The 26377-nt window shown below is 47.9% G+C and overlaps 2 protein-coding genes across 2 annotated transcripts in view; both read right to left on the reverse strand.

Annotated features, from left to right (window-relative positions):
- The window catches only part of LOC130378158 (natural resistance-associated macrophage protein 2-like), a 20315-nt gene extending 10995 nt beyond the window's left edge, over nucleotides 1–9320 (reverse strand). The window contains exons 1-5 of the mRNA XM_056585076.1: nucleotides 8920–9320; nucleotides 8454–8540; nucleotides 8004–8167; nucleotides 7128–7250; nucleotides 1485–1604 (exon numbers count right to left, since the gene is read on the reverse strand). Of these exons, the coding sequence (XP_056441051.1) occupies nucleotides 1485–1604; nucleotides 7128–7250; nucleotides 8004–8167; nucleotides 8454–8540; nucleotides 8920–8971 (546 nt within the window). The 5' untranslated portion in view covers nucleotides 8972–9320. The remainder of the gene's footprint in view (nucleotides 1–1484; nucleotides 1605–7127; nucleotides 7251–8003; nucleotides 8168–8453; nucleotides 8541–8919) is intronic.
- A 2149-nt stretch (nucleotides 9321–11469) lies between these two features.
- Nucleotides 11470–23488, reverse strand: marchf9 (membrane-associated ring finger (C3HC4) 9). Its single transcript, XM_056600713.1, has 4 exons — nucleotides 22040–23488; nucleotides 14910–15065; nucleotides 13820–14012; nucleotides 11470–11834 (listed from the first exon to the last, which is right to left on the reverse strand). Exons 1-4 carry the CDS (start codon nucleotides 22370–22372, stop codon nucleotides 11470–11472), a joined length of 1047 nt encoding a protein of 348 aa, XP_056456688.1. The 5' UTR covers nucleotides 22373–23488.
- Nucleotides 23489–26377: the final 2889 nt, after the last annotated feature.

The raw sequence follows: 26377 nt of genomic DNA on the forward strand, positions 1-26377 counted from the left end.
CACAGCGCACTCAAAAAGAGCCCACAATGATCACTTTGATCAAGTAACACATACACAAAATTGGTGTTTCTATTTAATGCTATTTAAGGCCTGGGGCAACAACCTATTTGACCAGTGGTTGACGGATGTGTCCCAGACCCAGAACACAACAGCAAGGGTCTGTGACACATCTCAAGCAGCAGGTTAGGACCCCGTTCAGCTTAAAGCAGGGCTCTGGAGAAGGCCGGCCCTACCTGTCAGGCTCTACGTTACAGCTGCTTCCACTGAATCTGGGATCTGTTGAACTTTCAGACTGGTTTTCAAAGCCAGTCCAACACCCCCTTATAATGCGATCTACCGGGAAACCCGATCAACCCGACCTCTTGGGTGCACTATCTCAACCATGGAACGATTTGCTATTTGAAGCCATCTAGCATTCAGCAGTTTTTTATAACGTAATACTCATTTTTTAGGTGGTATAAGTCATAATTTTTTTCAGAAAAGTGAAGCTGTAGTTTACTTTACGCCTTACTATAGTGAAATACTTCGAACAAGCATAAATTTGCATACAAAACAGTGCATAGTTTAGATAAAGTTCATTCATGTTTATAAAGTTGTTTGTCTAAACCAATTGGACGATAGGAGAATGCGCCATGCAGCCGTGGGCGGGGTTAGGTTAGGTTAGGCTCCATTGAGTTCGCAGCATGAGTCGCCATGGTAACTTGACCGAGGGGACTTTCATCTTAATCTGAAACCGAAATCTTCTGACTTAACATATCTGGTTCACCTGGAAATCCTGCTGCTTGAAACAGGGCTCTGGACTCCTCCTCTATGTAGAGAGGTGGAGGAGGGGTGACGGGGCTACAGGCTGAGGGTACGGGTGGAGGAGGGGTGACGGGGCTACAGGCTGAGGGTACGGGTGGAGGAGGGGTGACGGGGCTACAGGCTGAGGGTACGGGTGGAGGAGGGGTGACAGAGGCTCCAGGCTGAGGGTACGGGTGGAGGAGGGGTGACAGAGGCTCCAGGCTGAGGGTACGGGTGGAGGAGGGGTGACAGAGGCTCCAGGCTGAGGGTACGGGTGGAGGAGGGGTGACGGGGCTACAGGCTGAGGGTACGGGTGGAGGAGGGGTGACGGGGCTCCAGGCTGAGGGTACGGGTGGAGGAGGGGTGACGGGGCTACAGGCTGAGGGTACGGGTGGAGGAGGGCTGACGGGGCTACAGGCTGAGGGTACGGGTGGAGGAGGGGTGACGGGGCTCCAGGCTGAGGGTACGGGTGGAGGAGGGGTGACGGGGCTACAGGCTGAGGGTACGGGTGGAGGAGGGCTGACGGGGCTACAGGCTGAGGGTACGGGTGGAGGCCCTGGTGTGTAGAGAGCTGGAGGAGGGCTGACGGAGGCTACAGGCTGAGGGTACGGGTGGAGGCCCTGGTGTGTAGAGAGCTGGAGGAGGGCTGACGGAGGCTACAGGCTGAGGGTACGGGTGGAGGAGGGGTGACGGAGGCTTACCGTACGGTACTGGCGGTGGCAGACCTCGGCCAGGTGCATGCCTGTGACCACGCCCAGTCGAGAGGAGAGTCTCTGCAGCAGCAGACCGATGAAGGTGGCACCCATCAGCACCCATAGGAGCTGGGACAGGGAGAAGACACTGGTCAGGGGGGCTCCAGACCTGGTAACCGTCTCTCCAGGCCTGGTAACCATCTCTCCCAGACCTGGTAACCGCCTCTACCAGACCTGGTAACCGTCTCTCCATGACCTGGTAACCGTCTCTCCAGACCTGGTAACCGTCTCTCCAGACCTGGTAACCATCTCTCCCAGACCTGGTAACCGTCTCTCCAGACCTGGTAACCATCTCTCCCAGACCTGGTAACCGCCTCTCCCAGACCTGGTAACCGTCTCTCCAGGCCTGGTAACCATCTCTCCCAGACCTGGTAACCGCCTCTACCAGACCTGGTAACCGTCTCTCCATGACCTGGTAACCGTCTCTCCCAGACCTGATAACCGTCTCTCCCAGACCTGGTAACTGTCTCTCCCAAACCAAGTTGGAATGGTCTCTCCATGACCTGATAACCATGTCTCCCAGACCTGGAAACTGTCTCTCCATGACCTGGTAACCATCTCTCCCTGATCTGGTTGCCATGTCTCTCCGAGACCTCGTAACTGTGTCTCCCAGACCTGGTAACCATTTCTCCATGACCTTGTAACCGTCTCTCCATGACCTGGTTACCATGTCTCTCCAAGACCAGGTAACGGTTTCTCAATGACCTGGTAACTGTCTCTCCCAGACCTGGTAATCGTCTCTCCCAGACCTGGTAACCGTCTCTCCATGACCTCGTAACCATCTCTCCAAGACCTGGTAACTGTCTCTCTAAGACCTGTTAACTGTCTCTCCCAGCCCTGTTAACTGTCTCTCCCATACTTGGTAACTGTCTCTCCCAGCCCCGGTAACTGTCTCTCCCAGACTTGTCTCTCCCAGCCCTGGTAACTGTCTCTCCAAGACCTGTCTCTCCCAGCCCCGGTAACTGTCTCTCCCCGAACAGTTTTTCGCAGCCCTAGTAACTGTCTCTCCGAGCCTCACTAACACATTGTTACCAGTACATTTGATCCATAGCACCTCCTCTTGTGGAATCAATGATACCACATCAGCACAGAGCCTGTGATAGTAAAGTACACGCCAGTACTTGTATGATAATGATTCAGCAAAATCAGCACAACAAAGTCCTTTTGACCGTTGTAAATTGTTAGGAGATGTTTAACTTAAGCCAGGCGGTGACAGTGGACACCCTGGCCCGTATCTTCCTCGCAGGTCAAAGCAACACGGCATCAGGTCGTCTTGCAACTCGAAGGTTGCTGGTTTAATTCCCTTTTCTCTGTGTTTAGCTGTCCCTGAGCATCCTCAAATGATGCACCTGATAAGATCTTTAAGACCTTGAATGATTGACACCGCTTTCAGTGTGTGTGTGTGTGTGTGTGTGTGTGTGTGTGTGTGTGTGTGTGTGTGTGTGTGAATTTGTGTATGTTTATGTTTATGTGTGTGTGTGTGTGTGTGTGTGTGTGTGTGTGTGTGTGTGTGTGTGTGTGTGTGTGTGTGTGTGTGTAGGTGTGTAGTTGTGTGTAGCTGTGTGTGTGTGTGTGTGTGCGTGCGTGTTTGTGTAGGCGTGTGTGTGTGTGTGTGTGTGTAGGTGTTTGTATATGTAGAGGCCTTTTGAATAGACAGTAGCTGTAAATGCTCTATCATAAAGATGCAGTACATTAACCATTTCAGAAGCACACAGCCAGAACATTTAAAAAGGGTTAGGGTACCAATATAAAGCGTTTCAATATTAAAGGGTTGTGACTAGGCTGTGTCAGGAGGACAGTAGGAGGACAGTAGGTGGACAGGGAGGAGCAGGACATTTACTGAGATGAGTGTGCTCCATTAAATGAAAAATGGACTACATTTATACAGTGCTTCTATAACCAGGGGCCAGCTCTGCAGGAGCAGTCAGGGTGAGGTGTCTTGCTCAGAGACACCTCACTAGGAGAAGCCGGAGATTGAACTAGCGACCTTCCGGTTACCAGCCAAGCCGCTCTACCTCCTGAGCCACATGCCCAACATTAGGGGGGAGATGCCTTCACATCAGCGCCCGCTACTGAGACTGCTGTGGATAGTGACCGCTTTACCCTTTACATTCAACTCATCTCAACCAGTTAAGTCTTTATTGGCTAGTCAACATCAAATAGAATGGACATTAGGGCTTTAAATAGTATGCGTGTGTGTGTGTGTGTGTGTGTGTGTGTGTGTGTGTGTGTGTGTGTGTGTGTGTGTGTGTGTGTGTGTGTGTGTGTGTGTGTGTCTGTGTGTGTGTGTGTGTGTGTGTGTGTGTGTGTGTGTGTGAGTTGGATAATTGCAATTTGTGGACCATGTCTGGCGGTGCAAACAAATGCACACCTGAGCGGCGTCCCGGACAGGTGTGGCGAGGAGCTACGGCCTATATGCTCGAGCTTGAACCTAAGCGGTCACAGAAGACATCAAGCCACTGCTACCGTTTGATGTCGGATGACATCCCTTAGGAGGTGATCAGAACTAAACGGAAAAAGAAACAAGGAAGGAGAGGAGGCATTCGGAAGCGCCTACGACAGAGACGCAATCGGCCTCCCCTCCCCTCCATCATCCTCACTGACCTGCGCTCTTTGAACAACAAAATAGACGCGATACAGACATACAAAAGGTACGGTAACAAATCTCATGAAGCATCTTTATTGTGCTTCACGGAAAGCTGGTTGCCATCGTTTATGCCCGATAACCTCTTTGTAGTGCCCGGATAGACTTTAGTGCGCGCAGACAGAGATTCAGCTGGCTCAGGAAAAACTAAAGGAGGTGGCTTCTGGGAATATATGAACGATCTTTGGTGCCGTGCGCACTCAGTGAAATATAAGATCTGTGACCCCAATGTTGAAATTCTCTGCACGTTGTTAAGACCTTTTATATTTGCCTAGAGAATTCGGGTGTATTTTGCTCTTTGTTGTATATGTGCCTCCCAGCGGCAAAGCGTTACTGGCAGCTGGTACAATATCGGACTGTGTTCACCCCGACGCACTGGCAATAGTGCTCGGGGATTTGAATTAGTGTCGTCTGGAGACTATGCTACCTGGATTTGAACAGTACATTAAAGACAAAACAAGAAAAGACAATATCTTGGACAAATGCTTTGTAAACCTCAAAGGCGCTTATGCATCCGAGTGTGACCCTGCGTTCACACCAAAAGATGCATTTTGCTGCCCATACGCGTTGTCGCCAAAGTTTTGCGGCGCAGCAAAAGTTTCTCCTCCCCTGGCCAGGCATTTGGCTCAGCTCAGTGACACACACACACACAAATCGCCTGCTCGGCATGCCATGCATATATGGATGCAGCTTTGAAGGGGACGCAAAACACAGCTTTGGCAACGCTGTTGAACGCGTTGCGACAAACTTTTCTGCGTTTGTCGCAGAAAAGTTGAAATATTTCAACTCCAGCAGCATTTGTCGCGGGGCAAAATCCACGTAACCGCGACTGCAGCGCAGCACATCAAATCTTGCCGCGCTGCAAATCAAATCTTGCTGCCGGTGTTCTCGGCAGCAAACCTGCTACGCGTCTCTACATTCACTTTGAATGGGATCGTGCCGCGCGGCATCTTTTTGCATCTTTTGGTGTGAACGCAGGGTGAGCCGTCTATGTTAAATCTGGATCATAATGTTGTGCACATGATTCCATTGTACCAGACTAAACTTAAGAGCAGTAAACCCAAAAAGAAAGTGATAAGGACATGGACAAATGAACATAAAGAACCACGGAAAGCCTTTTTGAACTGACAGACTGGGACACATTTCAGTAGGGTTTACTAAATTAAATAACCACAGTTACAAATGATTATATTGTTTTTTTATGTACAATTGGTTCTCCCCACCAAGTATATTGAAATATATCCCAAAAATAAATCGTATATAACTAATGACATGAAGAAAGTTATCAACTTTCTTTATTACTTTCTTTTTAAGTAAGTAGACGCAAAAACTAAGATTCTGGATGAAACAGGCTGAAAAATATCACACAGACAGCATCTAGAAGATGCTTCAGAACAAATAACTTGAAAAAGGTGTAGGATATGAATTCAATGACAGGAATGTCATCCGTATCTAAATCCATAGTAACAGATTATGTACTTCGTTTTTTTCTGACAAACGTAATACTTTTTTTGATAGATTTGAATCTCTAGATTATCCTGTTAAGTGCAAAGAAATTCTTAAAACTGTTATACCTGCAGCCTAAGACAGAATTGTTATCACTGTGGAAGATGTTAGGAAAACACAGAGAAAGCTGCTAGACGATGGATGCAGCGCTTTTCTGTTGAGGAACTTTGCAACCCAGCTGGCTCCAGTGTAGTAACACATATTTCAGGCTCATGTGGACACACACACGGTCCCGCTGTCATGGAAAACCTCACATGTTAGACCTTTGCCCAAGATTCCATGTTCAAAGGACCATAAGGATTTCCGACCCATAGCACTAACCTCAGTAATTATGAAATCCCTATAAAGAATTTTGCTGCGACATTTCATCCGCACAACAGACAATAATCTCGACCCATATCCATTTGCCTATAAGCAGGGCTGTTCATATTATTTCTTAACATTTAGACAAACCCAACACCTATGCAAGAGCCCTCTTTCTAGATTTTTCATCAGCCTTCAAAAACATAAAAGGAGAGTAAAGTTTGTAAAGGTACACAAAACCCTTTCAACTGCCATTTCACCCAATGTTGGGACCCCCTAGGGCTGTGTGAGTTCAGCTATGCTTTTTACATCCTACACCGATGATTGGCGTACAGATACAGCAAATCAATAAATGCTAAAATACTGTGACGATACTGTTTTATTATCTCTGTTAAGTAACTCTGAAAAACCTGAGTTTCACCAACTAGGCATGAACAACACCAAGAAAACAGAAGAGATTGTCATTGGCTCACCCCCAGACTGTCATTCTGTTTATGAGTGTTTTACAGTACGGTAACCCCAAAAAACCTCCAAACTGCTCCACCAGTTGAAAAACTGCTCAAAGATAGTAGGTCAACCACTTCAGAAACTGTATGAATCAGCCTACCATAAAAACATACTGAGGTTGACTAACAACATTTCCTCTGACCCCAACCACATCCTAAACGCAGAGTACAATCTACTACCATCAAACCGGAGATATACGGTTCCAACATTCAAAAAGGTTAGACTGAAGCACTCTTTTGTCAATCCTCGAACTGAACAAGGCCCTCAATCCCAGATCCAATGAACGCCGATGGGCCTTAAATGTTGTCGTCTGTTGCTGTAATGTTATGATGAATGTATGCATCACTTTTTTCTTTTTTTTCTGATGAATTGTCTTGTCTGTTAGGTTTGTATATGGAGCTGCAGGGATGCAAGACACATTTCAGACATGCTCTGACAATTAATCACTATCGTATAGTGTGGTTTGTGTAGTATGTGTGTGTGTGTGTGTGTGTGTGTGTCTGTGTGTGTGTGTGTGTGTGTGTGTGTGTGTGTGTGTGTGTGTGTGTGTGTGTGTGTGTGTGTGTGTGTGTGTGTGTGTGTGTGTGTGTGTGTGTGTGTGTGTGTGTGTGTCTGTGTGTGAGGGTTCCTACCTTGAAGCCGGCTTTAGCCCCAGACTGGAGGTCCGACTCGATGTTGCCGGGGTCCAGGTAGGCGATGCTCATCAGGAAGCCCGGCCCGCTGAAGGCCCACAGCTTACGGAGACTGAAGCCCATCTAGAGGGCGACAGGACGCGTGAGACACACGACACACCTGGTCATTATTCTATTATTATTATAGATACATACCTATTATCAACACCGTCTGACTATTATAGAACAACTACTGTGCATGGCATTATTTAGACTTTAAACCATTTCTGCTACTTATTTCTACTTATTATTACATATTTTTACTATCAAATTTACTTTATCCTGTATTGTTGCTGCTACATTATGTGGCTGTTGAGGAACCAAGCCTCAGAACTTGACTCTTGTGTAAGATGTAATCAAAATGACTCTGAGGCCCAATCCCATTTCTACCCCTTACCCTTTCCCCTTACCCCTCCCCCTTGTTTCGAAGGGGTAAGGGTAAGGGGAAGGGGTAAGGGGTAGAAATGGGATTGGGCCTTTGGCCCAATACCCCTTAGGGGCTTACCCCTTCCCCTTACCCCTTCCCCTTCCCCTTCCCCTTCCCCTTCCCCTTCCCCTTCCCCCTTCCCCTTCCCCTTCCCCCTTCCCCTTCCCCCTTACCCTTACCCCTTCAAAACAAGGGGGAGAGGTAAGGAAACAGTGAACTGTTGCTGCTATGTGAAAGTTGAGGAACCAAGCCTAAGATTTTTACTCTTGAGTCCTGTACTATAAGATGTAATAAAAGTGATTCTGATTCTGATTCTGATTCTAAGGGGAAGGGGTAAGGGGTAGAAATGGGCCTGATTCTTTCAGTACATGGGGACAGAGGTGGGGGCGTCCTCCGTCCACACCGCCTACCCTGCTGTGGTCGTCTGGGATAGGAACCCTCTGGTCGAAGTAGGTGCTGGCCACCGTAGCGTCGGACCCCTGGAGGAACCCGGGGGGGGGGGCCGCGTGGGTGTGGTGGGTCTGGATCACATCCCGCTCCCCCGCCGACGCACTGACGCCGTCACACACATACACTGAAAACGCAAATACATTATAATATTAGGAGGGGGAAATTATTGGGATGCATTTCCAAAAATGAGAGAACATGTGTGAAGTTCCTGCTGAAAGTTGTGCACAGTTATGGCTCTAACCGGTTCCCACTGGTTCAATGTTATAACCTGTTACCTGTCCTCCAAATGCCTCGTGTCACACAGGGCCTGCACTCAGGGTTCAAGGTTATCACCCTTTTAATAACATCATGAAACGGTTGTTGTACCTAGGACCTAAGCGTTTCACATGTGTGTTTTAATGATGACTTACTGTCCGCTTGGTGGGGGGGCGGTTGGTCGCTGGGAACACTGGGAGGGAGTGATGGGATGTGGACATTCTCAGGATGGGATTTACTGTCTGTTGGCACACCGGTAGTTATGCAGGATTAGACACACTCAATCACAAACACCACTCATCTAGCGTACACAAAAACACATGGGAAAATGTCTTGGACCTTTGACGTTACAGACTAAGATTAATTAGGGAGTTAAGGCAATCAGACGTTGTTGTCGATTTAAATAAAACAAATAAAACAAATAAAACAAAAAGGCCACAAAAAGTATTAGCTAGAACGTGATGGCAGAGTGATGCGTAATCAGGAGGAAATAAAGTCAAATCAATACTGAACTCCAAAGAAAGAAACCAAATGTAAACACACTTCTGCTTTCACTCGAAGAGGAATGCTGTGACCCCGTGAGGATAGAAACCTGCCAGGTGTAAAGGGACCTCAACTCACCGGCTCTTCGGGAGGAGAACAGCTTTGCGGTCGCTCCTCTGAATCTCTTCATTTCTGTTTCTTCGGCCAACGAGCCGAACTCCAACGTGACTCCGGGTACCAACTATCAAACTATCTGGAGTTCAATCTGTTTAGCTTCCCCATTCAACTAGTGCGCTGTAGGAGACTTGGTCCGTCGGAGACTTCGGTGCGTTAGAGCTTTTCTGGAACTGAGCCGGCAGGTTGGAGGGAGGGGTCAAAGTCACATTCCAACGCAATGCCAGATACTGGGACTGTCCTTTATAGGTCCATGGGACTGTCCCGGTGTACTTGGAATGATCCCGGTGTATTGCCCTGTGGCAATCTTTATTTTTCGTCATAAACGAATTACAGCTGAAGTAGGACCAATTGATTTAACATCCAGGAAGCGTTTTTTTTAAAATGTCCCACTTGGTTCCCGACTAGAAGGAGACTCCTGACATTAACATCGCCCTCTCGCGGCATAAACTAAACCAAACTAAAATAAAGAATCATAAAATCAGGGAGGACATGTCTGGAGAATACCACTAGAGGGCGACAAACACCATCACATTTTGATGTAGTAGAGTCTGAGACGCTTCTGCGCTTAATGATTCAAATAAACAATTCAAATAAACATTCGCCCAAACCTGTTATATCTGTTTTATAAAACGTTGTACCTGGTTAATGTTTGTGGTTTGTAGTGAACGTGCTCGTTTGTGTGTGTGTGTGTGTGTGTGTGTGTGTGTGTGTGTGTGTGTGTGTGTGTGTGCGTGTGCGTGTGCGTGTGCGTGTGTGTGTGTGTGTGTGTGTGTGTGTGTGTGTGTGAGTGTGTGTTTGTGTTGGTACTACATATTTACATTTACATAATTGTAGTTTAAATTATGCAAAAACATTTATTATATGCAGTATGTGTAAGTTAGTCAACTAGCAATGTCTCATTTTAACAATCACATCATAGATCTGCTTCTTATTCTGCTGATACAGCCGATGTTTGAGTCTTCATTCCTGCTCCTTGAGTCGGTGTGTTTGTCACGCGTGCTTGAAGAAAGAGACAGGGTTGAGACTGAATGGTAAGAGATCATCTGATCCCTATTTTAATTCAATAGTTTACTTGTTATCAAATCAGCACACAGCAGCAACATTCTGTATTTAGCTGAAATAGCCGTAACACACTGTCATTTGTCATGGACAAAAGGTTGGTGCAATGAGAGATGTTTCAAAGTGTTCATTTTGGCAAGCACCATTCGAAATAGAGCAAATTTGTTATGTGCGTATGTAATGTGATGAAGGATAAAATGATATACCCATGCAAAATCCCCTGTGAAATGTACATACGTTTTGTTATTGCGGAGATATTTGGTGTATGCCCCCTCTGTATTTGTGTTGTTGTTTGTGGTGTGTTTTGTAGGACACTTCTGTATTTGTGTTGTTGTTGCTGTTGTCTGTGGTGTCTTTTGTTAGTACACCTCTTTATTTGTGTTGTTGTTGTTGTTGTTGTGTTGTTTATGGTGTGTTTTGTTAGTACACCTCTTTATGTGTGTTGTTGTTGTGTTGTTTGTGGTTTGTTTTGTTAGTACACTTCTGTATTTGTGTTGTTGTTGTTGATGTTGTTTGTGGTGTGTTTAGTTAGGAAACCTCTGTAGTTGTGTTGCTGTTGTTTGTGGTGTGTTTTGTTAGTACACTTCTGTATTTGTTTTTGTTGTTGTTGTTGTTGTTTGTGGTGTGCTTTGTTAGTACACTTCTGTATTTGTGTTGTTGCTGTTGTTTGTGGTGTGTTTTGTTAGGACACTTCTGTAGTTGTGTTGTCGTTTGTGGAGTGATTGTGTTTTGCTCCCCAGTTGTCGGTCTGTTAATCATTAGCTCTTATAAATTGTAAGATAATAATTGTAAGATAATTACACATTGCTGATTGGAAATGTATGAAGTTACATGATTATCATTAAATCCAAAAGAAAAGTGGTTTAGAAAACAATGCAAAAATAAAAGATACAAACAAACGGATCAAATGATGAAGACCATGTCTTGTGCATTCTGGTATTGAACTGGAAAAGGTCTTCTTGGATATAAAGCCTGTTTACTTATTTTTTTAACTTTTCACATTTTCACGCTTGATGTCTTACGTATTATTTTCCTCTCCATCATCACCTCCACTACCATCACCATCATCACCCCGACATCATCATCGTTCTCGTTATCAGCATCTCCACTATCGTCACCATCACCTTCACTAACATCACCTTCATCATTGTCATCATCGTCATCATCATCATCCTCATCATCATCATCATCCTCATCATCATCATCATCATCATCCTCATCATCATCATCATCATCATCACCCTCCTCATCTTCATCACCCTCAGCCTCCTCCTCCTCAGTTCTTCTCTAAAGGAGCACCAGGCTGAGCAGAGTGCGATGGGATAATCCTCCGGTCCGGGTCGTAACGTCTCGTGGCCCTCCAGACGGGCCCCTCGTCCAGACGGGCCTGGAGCTGCTGCCTCGTGTCACTGAGTCTGTGGCCCTGAGCCGGCGTGGCACTGTGGGGAGCCCTCACACGGTGGTGACCCTCATCACCACCTCGCGGCTGGCGGCCGCGCCGAGCCGCGGGTCGTGGGGCCGCAGCTGGCTCAGGATGTGCAGGATGGTGTAGCCACAGTGCTGGTTCAGAATAGTCCTGAGCCTCCTGCTCTGGCGGCCCGCCCCCACGCCGCCCGGCCCCCCGCCCGGCCCCCCGCCGCTGCCCAGGCCGTGGGGGACGTTGCCACGGCCGGCGCGGCCCCCCGCCTTGCTGCTGGAGCTGAGCGGGTCGCCCAGGTCCTTGGCCTTCTCGTAGTTCAGGACCTTCCACTGCTGGTTGACAGCCTGCCAGCGCTTGAAGATCCGGTACACGGACGAGCCCTCGTGGATTATGAGGCCTGGTGGGAGAACCATGGGGGGGGGGAGATAGAGGGGGAGAGAGAGAGAGAGAGGGCGAGAGAGAGTGGGGAAGAGAGGGGGGAGAGAGAGAGAGAGAGAGAGAGAGAGAGAGAGAGAGAGAGAGAGAGAGAGAGAGAGAGAGAGAGAGAGAGAGGGAGAGAGAGAGAGAGAGAGAGAGAGAGAGAGAGAGAGAGAGGGGGAGAGAGGGAGAGAGGGAGAGAGAGAGAGAGAGAGAGAGAGAGAGAGAGAGAGAGAGAGAGAGAGAGAGAGAGAGAGAGAGAGAGAGAGAGAGAGAGAGAGAGAGAGAGAGAGAGAGAGAGAGAGAGAGAGAGAGAGAGAGAGAGAGAGAGAGAGAGAGAGAGAGATAGACAGAGAGAGGGGGAGAGAGAGGGGGAGAGAGTTGGGGAAGAGGGAGAGAGAGAGGGAGTGGGGCGGGTGAGGAGTGAGGGGGGATCGGAGATTGAGGATAGGGGTGAATATTACTGAATATTACTGAATTCTAAAACAACCAAAATCGCATGAAATGGTTCAGTATAGATCATGCACGTTGGCAAGTATGTGTTGAAATATGGCCAGCAGTCACCAACACACACACACACACACACACACCAACACACACACACACACACACACACACACACACACACACACACACACACACACACACACACACACACACACACACACACACACACACACACACACACACACACACACACACACACACACAGACACGTACACACATACACAAACACAGACACACACACTCACACAAACATACACACACATAAACACACACACCGATCCCCATGGTGGCGTTAGATTAGAATAGTCACTTGGCAATAGGCAGAGCAGCGCTGGTGTGTGGTGCCATCTGTCGTTGTGTTGTCTCTTACAGGCTCTACTCTCCATCCTCCTAACACTCTATCTGCTCCTCCTCGCAGGCCACTTTTCACAATACACTCTCTCTTCCTGGACCAACACAGGTGGGATTCGACAGCTAATACCTGCACATATGTTCGTATGTTGGTCTTTCTTGTGTCTTCTTTACTTATATCCTGTAGTCTCGCTATTAGTCATCCACGCCCTCCATATAATTCTTACATAATCGTTATCAATGTCAACACGAGATGGAAATATGCTCAATTTCTCACATCTCTTGGCTGATTATATTATGCATCATTCCTCCCGGTCCATATATCGCATGCTGCCTGGCTGATTCGTATGGGCTGTCTTTGTACGCTTCTTGTCATTGGGCTATGTGTGAGCTTCCTCTGAGATAGCTCTTCTTTAGGACTCAAACCGTTTGTTTGTTCAGAGATGGAGCCTCTCGGTTCGGTCCACTAAAGCCCTGTCCCAGTAGTGGAGACAACCCAGGTGTACAATGCCTTGAGAAACGAGTGACAGCACTACAACGTGGCAGGGCTTTTACACCCCAGAATCGGTCCGTTTACTCTCGCCTCCGTCTGAAGTGAAGATCGAACTTTAATAATCCCAGGAAAGCTTGAGTGTCACAACAGAGGGTACGGGACAGCATAGTGCTATTAAAAGGTTACAATACAAACAACCGCAAAGAGAGATCAAACCTTCCGTCTACATGTTGTTTTGAGAGATTTACATTTAAATTAACATTTGGGCATTCAGCAGATGCTTTTATCCAAAGCAACGTACAATAAATACATTTGCCCGAAGGAGGAGAAACAATATATCTCTGTGGGTACAGTAAAGATGTTCATAGAGCCAAGTGCAAAGCGTCCACAAACAGTAGGTTAACCCATTCCCCGTACACAACAAAGATAGCTAGGATAAGATGCTACACTATGTATTATAACTAGGTACGACATCCAAGAAATGCTTACATTAAGTGCCAGGACGTACAACATACAATAAGTAGTAGGAGGTGGAAGGGGGTGGCTATGCAGAGTCCAGGTGAACTCTGAACAGGTGAGTCTTGAGTCTTATGTGGAAAAGAGAGCCCACGTACCTATGCACACGATGTCCATGAAGCCGTACATGCCGTAGCAGATCTGGAAGAGCAGGTCCTGCCGCTGCCACTTGGCCGAGGGGCTGAGGGAGGACCAGATGAGCCAGGAGATGCTGGCGATGAGGAACAGCGAGCCCAGGATGATGGCGGCGATCTGGACCTTCTCGATCACGGTCAGAGAGATGGCCTGCCACTGGGGATAGAGAGGCCCCGCCCCGATCAAGACCTGGCTCTGAGCTCCAGGGAGCGGGGTCTACACACTGTTGGAATGACCAACATCTGACCAGGCTTCCTGGGTCACAATGTGCAGGAAAATGTTTTTGGTGGCTTCCTTTTTTTTTTGTGCCAGTGATTGACAACATACAACAAATAAAATAAGAATAAATGTAATTGAATTGTCTCAGGGCAGAGGGCTGTGGGGGTAGGGGCGTGTCTCAGGGCTGTGGGGGTAGGGGCGTGGCTGTGGGGGTAGGGGCGTGGCTGTGAGGGTAGAGGCGTGGCTGTGAGGGTAGGGGCGTGGCTTTGAGGGTAGGGGCGTGGCTGTGGGGGTAGGGGCGTGGCTCAGGGCTGTGAGGGTTGGGGCGTGGCTGTGAGGGTAGGGGCGTGGCTCAGGGCTGTGAGGGTAGGGGCGTGGCTGTAGGGTAGGGGCGTGTCTCAGGAGGAAGGGGCGTGGCTCAGGGCTGTGAGGGTAGGGGCGTGGCTGTAGGGTAGGGGCGTGGCTCAGGGCTGTGAGGGTAGGGGCGTGGCTGTGGGAGTAGGGGCGTGGCTCTGGGGGTAGGGGCGTGGCTGTGGGAGTAGGGGCGTGGCTCAGGTCTGTGAGAGTTTTCTAAACAAAAAAACATCAATTGGACATGGCAATGAGATTTGTTGTTGGAGAGATTTCCCTTTGTTAGCGTCTGCCAAACATCTAAGAGTATATGTAGGTCTGCATCTGCTGGAGATGAGTAGTTCAAATTGAATCATCGCATGATACACTCATTGATTCTGTGGAGCATGAATTGATTCAGTTGTTTCTCGTTATTCTATAACTAGATATCTCAGGGTGATCCTATCTCCCCCTCAGCCGTCCCAGTGGAGCGTGGTGCGTTACCTGCAGGGGGTTCTTGGTGCTGATCGCCAGGACCTGGTACTTGAAGTAGCAGAGCTCACAGCTCCAGGAGCCCCTCTCGGAGATCCAGCGGATGAGGCAGGGCTGGTGGGTGCATCGCACCGAGCCGTCGCAGCGACACGGGCTCAACAGCTCCCCCTGCAGGAGGCGCAGAGAAGTTCACACACCAATTAGGAACAAGATGAACACCCAAAACCCAGTCTACACCTATTCTATTATTCTATTCAGTCTATTCAGATGCCTATATTATTAACAACTACAGACCAATATCAAATCTACCCTACATCAGTAAAATCATTGAGAAAGTTGTCCTCCAGCAACTTAATCACTTCCTGGCATCAACTGGTTGCTAGGACACCTTCCAATCAGGATTTCGACCCCTGCACAGCACTGAGACCGCCCTTATTAAAGTTGCAAACAACATCCGTCTTAACACAGACTCTGGCAAAACCTCAATTCTAATGCTACTAGACCTCAGTGCTGCATTCAACACTGTAGTGACCATACAATACTTTTGGACAGGTTAGAAAACTGGGTGGGGCTTTCAGGCACTGTCATAAATTGGTTTAGGTCCTACCTACAAAATAGGAACTACTTTGTTTCCATTAGCGACTTTGTATCAGAATCAACCAACGTGACACGTGGAGTCCCACAAGGTCGATCTTAGGACCCACTTTATTCAACATCTACATGCTCCCACTAGGGCAATTCATGGAAAATAACAATATTAACCATCATTGCTCATGACACGCAAATCTATGTATTGCTATCACCAAATGACTATCGGCCCATATATCTGCTGTGCCAGTGCATTGAGCAAGTGAAAGACTGGATGTGCCGAAATTTCCTTCAACTAAATGAGGACAAAACAGAGATAATTGTATTTGGTTCTAAAACGGAAAGGCGTAAAATAACCCAACACTCTCTGTCCCTGGAAACCTCAATCAAAGCCAGAAATCTAGGGGTTATCATGGATTCAGATTTACATTTCGACAGTCACATCAAATCAGTTACAAAATCTGCATATTATCACCTTAAAAATGTATCAAGACTTAGAGGGCTCATGTCCACCGAAGACTTACAAAAACTTGTACATGCCTTTATCACTAGTAAGCTTGATTACTGCAACGATCTCCTACAGGTCTCCAAAAACAAAATCTAAGGAAGCTTCAGCTTGTTCAGAATGCCTCCGCTAGAGTTCTAACAAAGACCAAAAGAAATTAACATTACACCAATTCTTAAATCGTTACATTGGCTTCCTGTAGGTCAGAGAAATGATTTTAAAATCATGTTGTTAACCTATAAATCCCTACATGGTTTAGGCCCAAGATATTTAACTGATATGCTTCCACTACATAAGCCTTCTAGAACACTAAGATCTTCTGAGACCAATCTGTTAATTATCCCCAGAGTAAACACGAAACATGGGAAAGCAGGATTTAGTTATTATGCAACAAATAGCTGGAATAAACTCCCTGAGGATTTAAGACTTGCCCCAACTCTGAGCACCTTTAAAACAAGACTGAAGACTTTTATGTTTGCTTTAGCTTTCTGCTAAATCTTAAATACATTGCAATTTCTAAAAAGCTATTTTAACTTTGCTTTTATTTTCTATTTTATTACTAAAATGCCTTTTTAACTTTCTATTTTACTTATTTCTTTGCATATGTTTTATTTTACTTATCTATTATTTTATTTTATTGTATGACAATGTTTATATGTGAAGCACTTTGAGTCTGCCTTGTGTATGAAAAGTGCTGTATAAATAAAGTTGCCTTGCCTTGCCTAACCTAGGGTTATGGCGGGTCTAGCAGCAGTAGGGTTATGGCGGGTCTAGCAGCAGTAGGGTTATGGCGGGTCTAGCAGCAGTAGGGTTATGGCGGGTCTAGCAGCAGTAGGGTTATGGCGGGTCTAGCAGCAGTAGGGTTATGGTGGGTCTAGCAGCAGTAGGGTTATGGTAGGTGTAACAGCAGCAACCACCTTTAATTTAACCATCACCAACCTATTACCTTAACTTAACCATCACTCACCTAATGCCTCAACTAAAAGATCCCATGGCATGAAAATTTCACTTTCTGAGGTTTTCTAACATTAATATGAGTTCCCCTCACCTACCTATGCTCCACCAGTAGCTAGAAATTTCGTCGGGTGTAAAACGAGCTCTAGGCATTCTGCTCCGCCACTGAAAAAACGAAGCTCAGACGTGCAGTTTTGGACTTTTCCCCGTATGTCGTAATAAGGGGAGATGCCACCGCCCCTTTCTCTGCCTTGCCAGCCCAGATAATTTGCCCTGCCAATGACTACGACTATGCGAGCGCCACATGCGTGTGTGTGTGTGTGTGTGTGTGTGATTACACACACTGTAACGCAAGTGTTGTACACTTCCTTTTTATTTGGATAACCGTTCTGGTGTTATGGCGCATAACACGTCGGTTCTTTGACGACTCCGGTATTTCCCAAACGAGACTATAGTTGGGGTTATCTCAGCCATGGTTGAGAAAAAATTGGAGGAAAGGAACTTTGACTTTGACTCCCTGAAGTACATGAACTGCGACATGGAGGAGAAAGAGATTGTTGCCCGCAATTGTCTCCTACCGGAGCCCCGCTGCCGCGAGGCACCACCACCACAAAGCACCACCGCCCGGCAGTCTACTTCAGATTAATGTGGAAGTGGAAGAACCCGAGACGTCGGAGAACCCGACGCAGTCGTTTGAGATTCATAATATCGTCTGGAGGCATACAGCTTTTGGCCGTGATGATATATATGATATGATACAGATATCCATAATATGATATTATTTAGATATAGAGCTCCAGGACTCCCGCCGGAGCACCCGTAGTGTTCTAGAATATTTACAGAACACGGCTGTGTGCGCCTCGCCATTGCGACACATCCACTGTAAACAGAGTGCATGGTACCGTGGCCGCAAGCTGCTCAGGGCCACACCCCCACCCTCCTCCTTGATCCGCCTCTATCCTCCTCATTTGCCTTAAAGCTACAGACACCGAAATGGCGCGTTTGGGGAAAGCTCAATGTGGGACTGGCTCGTAGTGGCTGTAATTCTGCACCAGAGCTGAATTTCGGGAACGTCTTCAAATACTGTGTTAGGGGCCCACTAATATCTATATTAAAGCATCCATGAAGTAGCATGCCATGGGACCTTTATCCATATCTCACCTACTACCTTAACTTAATCATCTCTCACCTAGAGATGGTTAACCATTTCGCAACTCAAAGAATGAGCTGGCTTTGAAAACAAAAAATTTGAGCAGAGCTACAAATATATGTTACGATTCTTGTATAATATTATTAATACCTCTTCTCTACCAAACCTGTCTAGTGGGGTAAGCAGCCTGTCCCATGGTGAGTGGTGTTCCCCATCCACTATGCTATGACTAACAGCTACACCCTAGTGAGTGGTGCTATGGCTAACAGCTACACCCTAGTGAGTGGTGTTCCCCATCCACTGTGCAATGGCTAACAGCTACACCCTAGTGAGTGCTGCTTCCCATCCACTGTGCTATGGCTAACAGCTACAACAAGCTAACAGCTACACCATAGTGGGTGGTGTTCCCCATCCACTGTGCTACGGCTAACGGTTATGACAAGCTATCAGCTACAGTTTTGACCAGTACCCATGTGTCCTGACAGCGTCTGTGAACCAGTGAACCGTTCTTCTAGTCCTGCCCTGTGGTCTCCCCTCTCCTTCAACCTCCTCACGCAGACAAGAAGTTCCAGCCCGGGTCTTCCCTCTCTTGCTACGTGTGATTTAGGTCCCTTCATGTGTACTGCCGTATGTCCTCTGTGATGCCTTCTGTATTGTTTATTGCCCGTTGCCCTGTTGTCTAGATGATACTACCCTGGTCTGTGCTCTCTGTTGTACGAGGACTTTCCTGTTAATGGGGTTTATTTCCTAATGTGTCTCTGGTGCTCCCTTGTTTTATCAAGTGTCCATCAGTATGTCTGACTTGCCCGTTCTTATGTGTATAGATGTCTATTTATTTATTCTATACCAGCACTTGTTCCCACAGGAGGTCCTGCTACTTGCCAGGCCATTATTGTCATTAAGAATTTGTATTGAAGGTGATGTTGGTGGTGATGAAGATAATGATGGTGATGATGATAATTCCTATACATTGACAGAACATTGATGGTAGTTGTGTCCCCCCTTTTCAGCTAATATGCTTAATACATACAGACTACATACATGATATCAATTCACAATAACAATATAATCAGAGGCTTCTGGTGGTCTATGGAGAGGTCTAGCTGTTAGCTACCCGTTAGCCTCATGATCACAGCACTGAAAACAGTGCCAGAATATTGGTTTGATTTTAGACAAACTAGAATCTTTTGTTGTTGATGGCCCTCGTTTTGAATAGGCAACTATTCTATATTAATTTGTATTCACATGAACAGGAGCTGGGCTACTGTAACTCTGCAAGGGTCGAAGAGGGAGAGTCAAAGGAAAGCTAATGCTTACCCAGCCAACTGCCCTTCTAGATGAACAACTATGAATCTGGAACTAAACAACTAGTCTGAATCCGGCTAAGACATGCAAACGTCATTCACAGATATATCGGCCAATTCCTTTAAATAGCCAGTACAAAGTTCAGTGTCTTCTCTGAATTGAATTGAAAACCCTCCAGTGTCTCTGAACGCTGAGGAACACAGATGGTCTCAAGGAGCAGGAAGGGGCAGCACATTAATCAGCAGAACGTTGACTACGGGGCGGCCCATTGGTGAACCTGACCTGTCACTCCACCCACATGGAGTGTGAAGGGGTGCAGTAGGATGGTGCGTCTACAGAGACAAACCCTGGTCCTCAACCAGACCTGAGGAGGAGTTGGATCTCAGGAGCCCCTTTAACACCAGCAATGGTGACTCTGAGAGGGATGCAAGTGGAGAGGGCCAGGTCCATTTCTATTAACTTGCATTATTCCAGTCACTATGTGCGTGTGCACAGGTTTGTGCGTGCAAGCAAGACGTGGAGACCTATTGGGAATCAAGACCGATTTAAGTGGAGTCAAAGGGCCTGCTGCTGTAGAATGAGCATTAGTGAGGGCTGTGACAGGCCGCTTCTCAGGGCTCACACTGCCTTCAACCTGCAGAGAGCATCATGTCTACTCTGGAGCCTATCCCCATGATGGCAGCATGACCCACCCCCTTGTTCTGCCTAACTCCAACAATCAACTTACCCAAAACTAATCTATCTTAATAAACCAAAACCATAGCTGGACCTCACCACCACAACCCGAACCAGACTCAACCCGTCTGCAGATTATCCTCCCCACACCTAACCCAACATCACCTGATCAAGATAGGTTAACCTCACTGTAACCAGCTCACCAGCAAACCAAATCCTTCCCAAAATGATACTTACCTTACCAAACTCAAACTTGGAGGGATTGGCTGGCATTGACAAATATGTCAGTGCCAGCAATGACGGCATCTGCCTATTCTTTTGTTGTGCATTTCACAAACAAAGAAGTTGAACTTCCACTTTAACTCACCCAACTCCAAGCTATCCTATATGAACCTAACCTCACTGAACCCAAGCTCATCATAACCCGTCCACACTGACCTCCCAAGCCTCACTCTACCCCGAACCAAACTCAACATTGACTCAACCCAGCCTAACCCTTACCTCCACCTTATCAACCCTAACCGGATTAACCCTATTCCAACTCTATGTAACTAGACCCAGCAATAACTTAACCAAAGCCAACCTCAGTTATCTCAAGCGTAAGATAACCTAACTATACCTATCTTTACCAAGCTTATCACCGCCCTAAGCGCTATCTAACGCTAACCGACTAAATACCTTAATAGAATACACCACATGAATCCAACCCAGTCTAACCCAGCCCCAACATAACCTCAATACAACCAAACAAACCGCCCCCAACCTCCTCACAGCCCTTTAACCACACTAACCTGATCCCAAATACAACCTACCAACTAAACCCAAAACGCACCCAACCCCCAAACCCCGACCTAACCTTCCAATCCTGCCCGGTAACCACCCAACGACAGGTCCACCGGCCCCTCTGTGTGGGGCCGTGAGTCAGGCCTGTGAGAGCAGCGGCGGCGGCCACACGGCGCTGCCGCTCTGCTCTGTTTGTGGCTCTCTTTGTCTCCAGCTAAAAGTGGCGGCGTCGGAGCCCCCCCTCACGATGAGTCACCTGCTGACGGGGGCCCCGGAGCGGGGGAGAATGAGCCTGGGCGAGGGGGAGATGCTGACCCGGGCCGCGGGGAGGGGAGAGGGGTGATCGCTGTGCCCCACATGGTGCCTCCTCCCAGCCGACGTACGGCTGATGCTGGGGGCGCTGGGCGCCTCTCTTCACTACGCTCTCTGACAACAGTGGAGTGACAGCCTGTCTGGGGACGTGACTGAGCGCTTGGAGCCACGTGGGTTATCGTTGGAGGTACGTTGTTAAGGATCATCTCCATCTTGGACTCCACACCTGGCTCACGTGCTACAGTTTACTGCACATCTGGTGTGGGACCTGAGAGTTAAATTCCCTGCTTATTGTTATCGTTTGGAAGTTTAGTCATTTTAGTGAACATTGTAAAAACAAACAACTTCAAAACTCTTTCCTACACATTATACATTTCCCTAATTGTTGTAACTCGTGAATATTCCCTCCCCTAACGCAATCATGTTTCTTTGCTGCTATGCTGGCAAGATGTTGGTTGTTTTTGAAAGGCTGCCATTACCGTCGAATTTACTTAAATGAACACATTCACAGGGAGAAATATGTCCAACAATAAAAATAGTCCATAACAATGGCAGAATGCTGAAGGCCAGCCTCAAGTGAAATCAATGTTCTGCCATTTTAAAAAATGAGGCAGTGGTAGGGAAGGAGAGGAGAGGAGAGGAGGAGAGGAAAGGGGAGGAGAGGAGGAGAGGAGAAGATAAAAGAGAAGAGGAGAGGAGTGGAGTGGAGAGGTGGAGAGGAGAAGAGGAGGAGTAAGAGGAGAGTATAGGAGAGGAGAGGAGATGGGAGGAGAGGAGAGGAAAGGAAAGGGGAGGAGGAAAGGAGAGGGGGAGGAGGAGAGGAGAGGAGAGGGGGATGTGGGACAGGATGGTTGTAGGAGCCCTAGTTACCTGCTCTGGGCCTTGGAAACAGATCCGACATTGTGGCGTGCGTTGGCTGCTAGTGGTGCTGGCCAGAGACACGGCGTCAAGACCCAATTGCAGTTTGGGGTCTTTATCCTCAAAAGCGAGGCTCCGGGGTCGCGGATCGCTGCCGTAGTACTCCTCCTCATCATCCCGAGAATGGCAGTCGACAAAGGGAGGCCAGCCGCAGCCGCCCATCCCTAGTCCTCGCATGGTGGTCGACCGTGTATCGACGTCTGTGCTGGACGCTCTCGAATCGGATCGCATAAAAACCAGGACCTTCAGTTCGTTAAAAAACATGCGGATCCGATACTTGAACATGTTTAGCTACATAAAGACCTTCAAACCCTCCACAATAATACCGTTTGGGTTGAAATGATCAATAGCAATGTATACTTTCGTTAATATGTGTACGTTTATTATTATTTTCAATTATTATTATCATCATTATATTATTATTATATTTGTTATTATCATTATTATGATTAATAATAATATTGTAGGCGTACATGGGGTAGGCTATTTCAATGGAAAACCTACAACTAAAAGGTGTCTTTTAGGTGTTGTGTCCCACTGATGGCATGTGTGCTGAAGCCAATGCGTATGAAAGATGTTTTTCTTTCCAGCTCTAGTCGAGACACTGTTAATATTCACTGTTAATATTCACTGGTCAACAGCTACCGTCCTATCCTCCGAGCCACCGGAACATCACAGCCTAACAGCAGCTGTGCTCTCGTCTCATCACTGGTCCTCCCTCAGCTGCAGAGACCCGGCTAGAGAGAGGGGAGACGAGGGGCACGATCCACGGTACGAAGGGACTCCATCCATGCAGACATATCTCAGACCCCCGTCAAGAAGCATCATCATCCACAAAGGGGGCCCGGAGATTGAATGGAACGTCTTTATAAAAAAAAACGATGCTATTGTCTTTTCAATTGTCCCAGCGTCAGATCCCCATCCTCTATCTCATTCTCTTTGTAGGCTCCCGGGTCCACGATGAAGCCTTTCTCCTGCCGCGATCCACCTCGACATCCAAAACACAATCCTTTGCATTTGCATTTTCTAGTCGACTCGTGGAAAATAAGGCGAAAGCTACCGAGAGCCCGTGTTCCCCATCTCCCTCCTCCGTCCACCCCGACCCAAACACAGCTGAACGATGGACTTCGAGCGAGGGACAGGATCTCCTGAAGCAGGCTATTTATTCCTCCTAAAAACAAAAACAGACCTCCTCGTATCCAAGAGCCGCTCCGGTAGTGATGACTTGATGATGGGATCAAACAGAAGATCCTGATGATACTGCCCGCCTTGGTTCTCCTCCTCGAAATGGTCGGGCTGTGAGATTAAAACAACGGTACTTCCGGAACACCTCTTAGAAGAAGCAGCAGCAGAAGAAGAAGGGAAAAACATTCAGTGTTTTTCTTGCGATGTATTCCTCTGCTTGAGTGTACGGTGGGTGATGGACCGCCCCACTCCCAGTAGTTGGGCAGAAGGATCTGCCTCCTGGCGCCGTGTTGACGAGCCGCCTGTCCGCTGATTCCCGTGACGTAGGCAGGGGCCACACGAGCGGGTCCCGGGAAATATGAACTACAACTGTGTTGTGGTGCGGAGCCAGACCTGTGTGTGTGTGTGTGTGTGTGTGTGTGTGTGTGTGTGTGTGTGTGTGTGTGTGTGTGTGTGTGTGTGTGTGTGTGTGTGTGTGTGTGTGTGTGTGTGTGTGTGTGTGTGTGTGTGTGTGTGTGTGTTTGTGTGTGTGTGTGTGTGTGCGTGCGCTTGTGTGGGAGAGAGAGAGAGATACACACTACATAATTTCCTGCAGTGATTATGACACTGCTGAACAGCCATGGTATTGCATATGAATATATCTATATATATACACACACACACACACACACACACACACACACACACACATATATGTATTAATATACCCATTGATATATCCTGCCCCTAGTGCAACACACCTCATCCCTCCATATATATACACAGTACAGCATGTGTGTGTGTGTGTGTGTGTGTGCGTGTGTTTACTTGGATGGCGGCAGCAGCCCAATAACCCTGGGCCTCAACCTGGCTGTGGTGGTGAGAGGCCGTACGCGTGTGGTACGTGTGCATGTGCATGTGGTACGTGTGCACCACATGCAGAGAGGTGAACCCTCAGTCCCTGGTCCCGAGGGGAGCCTACAGGGACCAGCCTGCGTCCCTCCTTCCCCCTGCCCTCTCACTCCTACCAGCCCTCCCCTCGGCCCCTCCTCCCTGACTGGCGCCCCTGGTAGATAGAGGAGGGAGACGGCCTCTCCGAAGGCTCTGAGGTGATCTTCCCTGATGGGGGCTCATGGTGTGTCAGAACACAGTAATCCCCCAGAGCCAGCAGTCTGTTCACCATCTCCACCGTGTGCAACAGCACATGCACCCTGTGTGTGGAGTGTGTGTGGGCGATGGCTGGTTTGAAGCAGCCTCGCCGGGCGTGTCTGATTGGGCTCTGGGGCTGGGGGACGCTGCATACCTGTGGCACGTCGAGCAATCAGTGAGCACGGAGGAAACCAGCCGTCACCGTGCACCCTGAGGGTGAGCTCTGGCGTGGCGGTGCAGCCCCCATTGCCAGGTTCATCATCACACCTTCACCTATAAACCAGAAGACAGAGCCCCTCCCTGTGGCCCTGGTCTGCAGCCCGCAGCCCGTCCCCTAGGTGGGGGGTGTCCCCCACGGAGCTTCTGTTGTTTGTTTCATACGTGAACACGTTAGCGTGGAAGTTGAGGTTTTGCCTGAGGATGTGGAGACCAGCAAAACTGTTTAATTGGTGCTTATTGGTTGTCTGTGTGTCTGTGTGTGTGTGTGTGGGTGTGTGTGTGTGTGTGTGTGTGTGTGTGTGCGTGCGTGTGCGTGCGTGCAATGATTAATAAAAAAGGACACCATATAACTGTGTTCATAGTGATGTCTGCGACTGTATGCTTCCACCCTGCCATCGACTGACTGTTAAGGAATTCATCTTTGTAGAAACATCTGCCAGAGGAGGCCGCTCTCCTAGAACAGCCCTTCCTAGAACAGGTTCTCTGAGACGTCTCATTCATTTCCGGATGACCCCCACAGAGGATGGAGGCCGCAGCCTGCTCTGGACAGTGTTACCACAGTTACTGGTTCACTTCACCCTGGGATCACAATGAGCATATGTGCTAAGACGTTTACATTCAGGCAACGATGAAAGCAATCATAGCAAGTGTACCGACGTGCCCTTGTAAATGTATTTAATGTGGGGCCTTTCGGAGGTCAAGGCCGGTCCAGGGGATCTTCTGCCCTTTGTACCTGTAGCAGTAGAAGGCTTCATGGCTATGTATGAGCAGGACATGTGCCTCCTGCTATCTTCAAGAAGACTATCAGTATGCTCTGTTTCATTATTGATAGGCCATATTGACCTGTTTTGTCTCCACCTCACTGATGGGAATGATTCCTCTTCCTGTGGATCTCACTGAGAGAACCGGTCTAGAGCCATTAAGAGCGGCTTTATTCTCCCCGATCGCTGCTTCTTTCAAGCAGATGAAAAAAAGATTTTCCAATGCTAGTTGAGGGTTGATCTTCCGTCGGAGAGCAAAGTATGTTTGGAGAAATGTTAACATGTGGAAGATGAATGAAGGATTAGCAGAAACAAAACCTTTTCATAACCTAAGATACCCCATCCTATAGCGTTTACAGGATACCCCCTAAATACAGTTAAATCAGTGACGCGTGTGTTGTGAGAATAATAAATGGTAATCCGGTGATCAGCGCTTCTGTCCTTCCCAGGACGGCGGCCCCTGTGTGTAAATGATGCAGTGATTCTGCCTGCACCGATACAACCGTGGCTTCAAGCAGCTTCACATACAGAACAGGGCTATAGAAAGGATTTTGTAGATAATGCGGTTCTATTGAAAAACTGATATCGGAACCGTTCACAGCTTCATTTTCTCAGCATCCCCATTTCCGCAACACTGGCCAACGGGCAGCGAGCGGAAGAAACAGAACAGAGTGATGATTTTTCTTGTTCACCTGCTGAGCTGTACTCGTGGAGCTGGGACGCTATATGGGCACGGGGGCCAGATGGCCCTCCATGGTGGCGTGGCTCCTCAGCCCCTCCTCTGATACACCACACACGGACCACAGGGAGGGGGGGGGGGGGGGGACCTCAAGCTCATCCCCGGTGCGATATCCAACGAGATGAAAACAAACTCAGGACCCAAAGGACTCTGATTGGCCCGAGCAGGTGCATTTCACTTACAACAAGCACTCCCCGCCTCCTGGGGAGCAGAGCTCTGTTCGTCCTGTGCCAGGAGGGGAGCCATCTAGCCAGGCAT

Source organism: Gadus chalcogrammus, chromosome 1 (assembly GCF_026213295.1).
Source record: "Gadus chalcogrammus isolate NIFS_2021 chromosome 1, NIFS_Gcha_1.0, whole genome shotgun sequence".
In the NCBI taxonomy this organism is placed as follows: Eukaryota; Metazoa; Chordata; class Actinopteri; order Gadiformes; family Gadidae; genus Gadus; species Gadus chalcogrammus.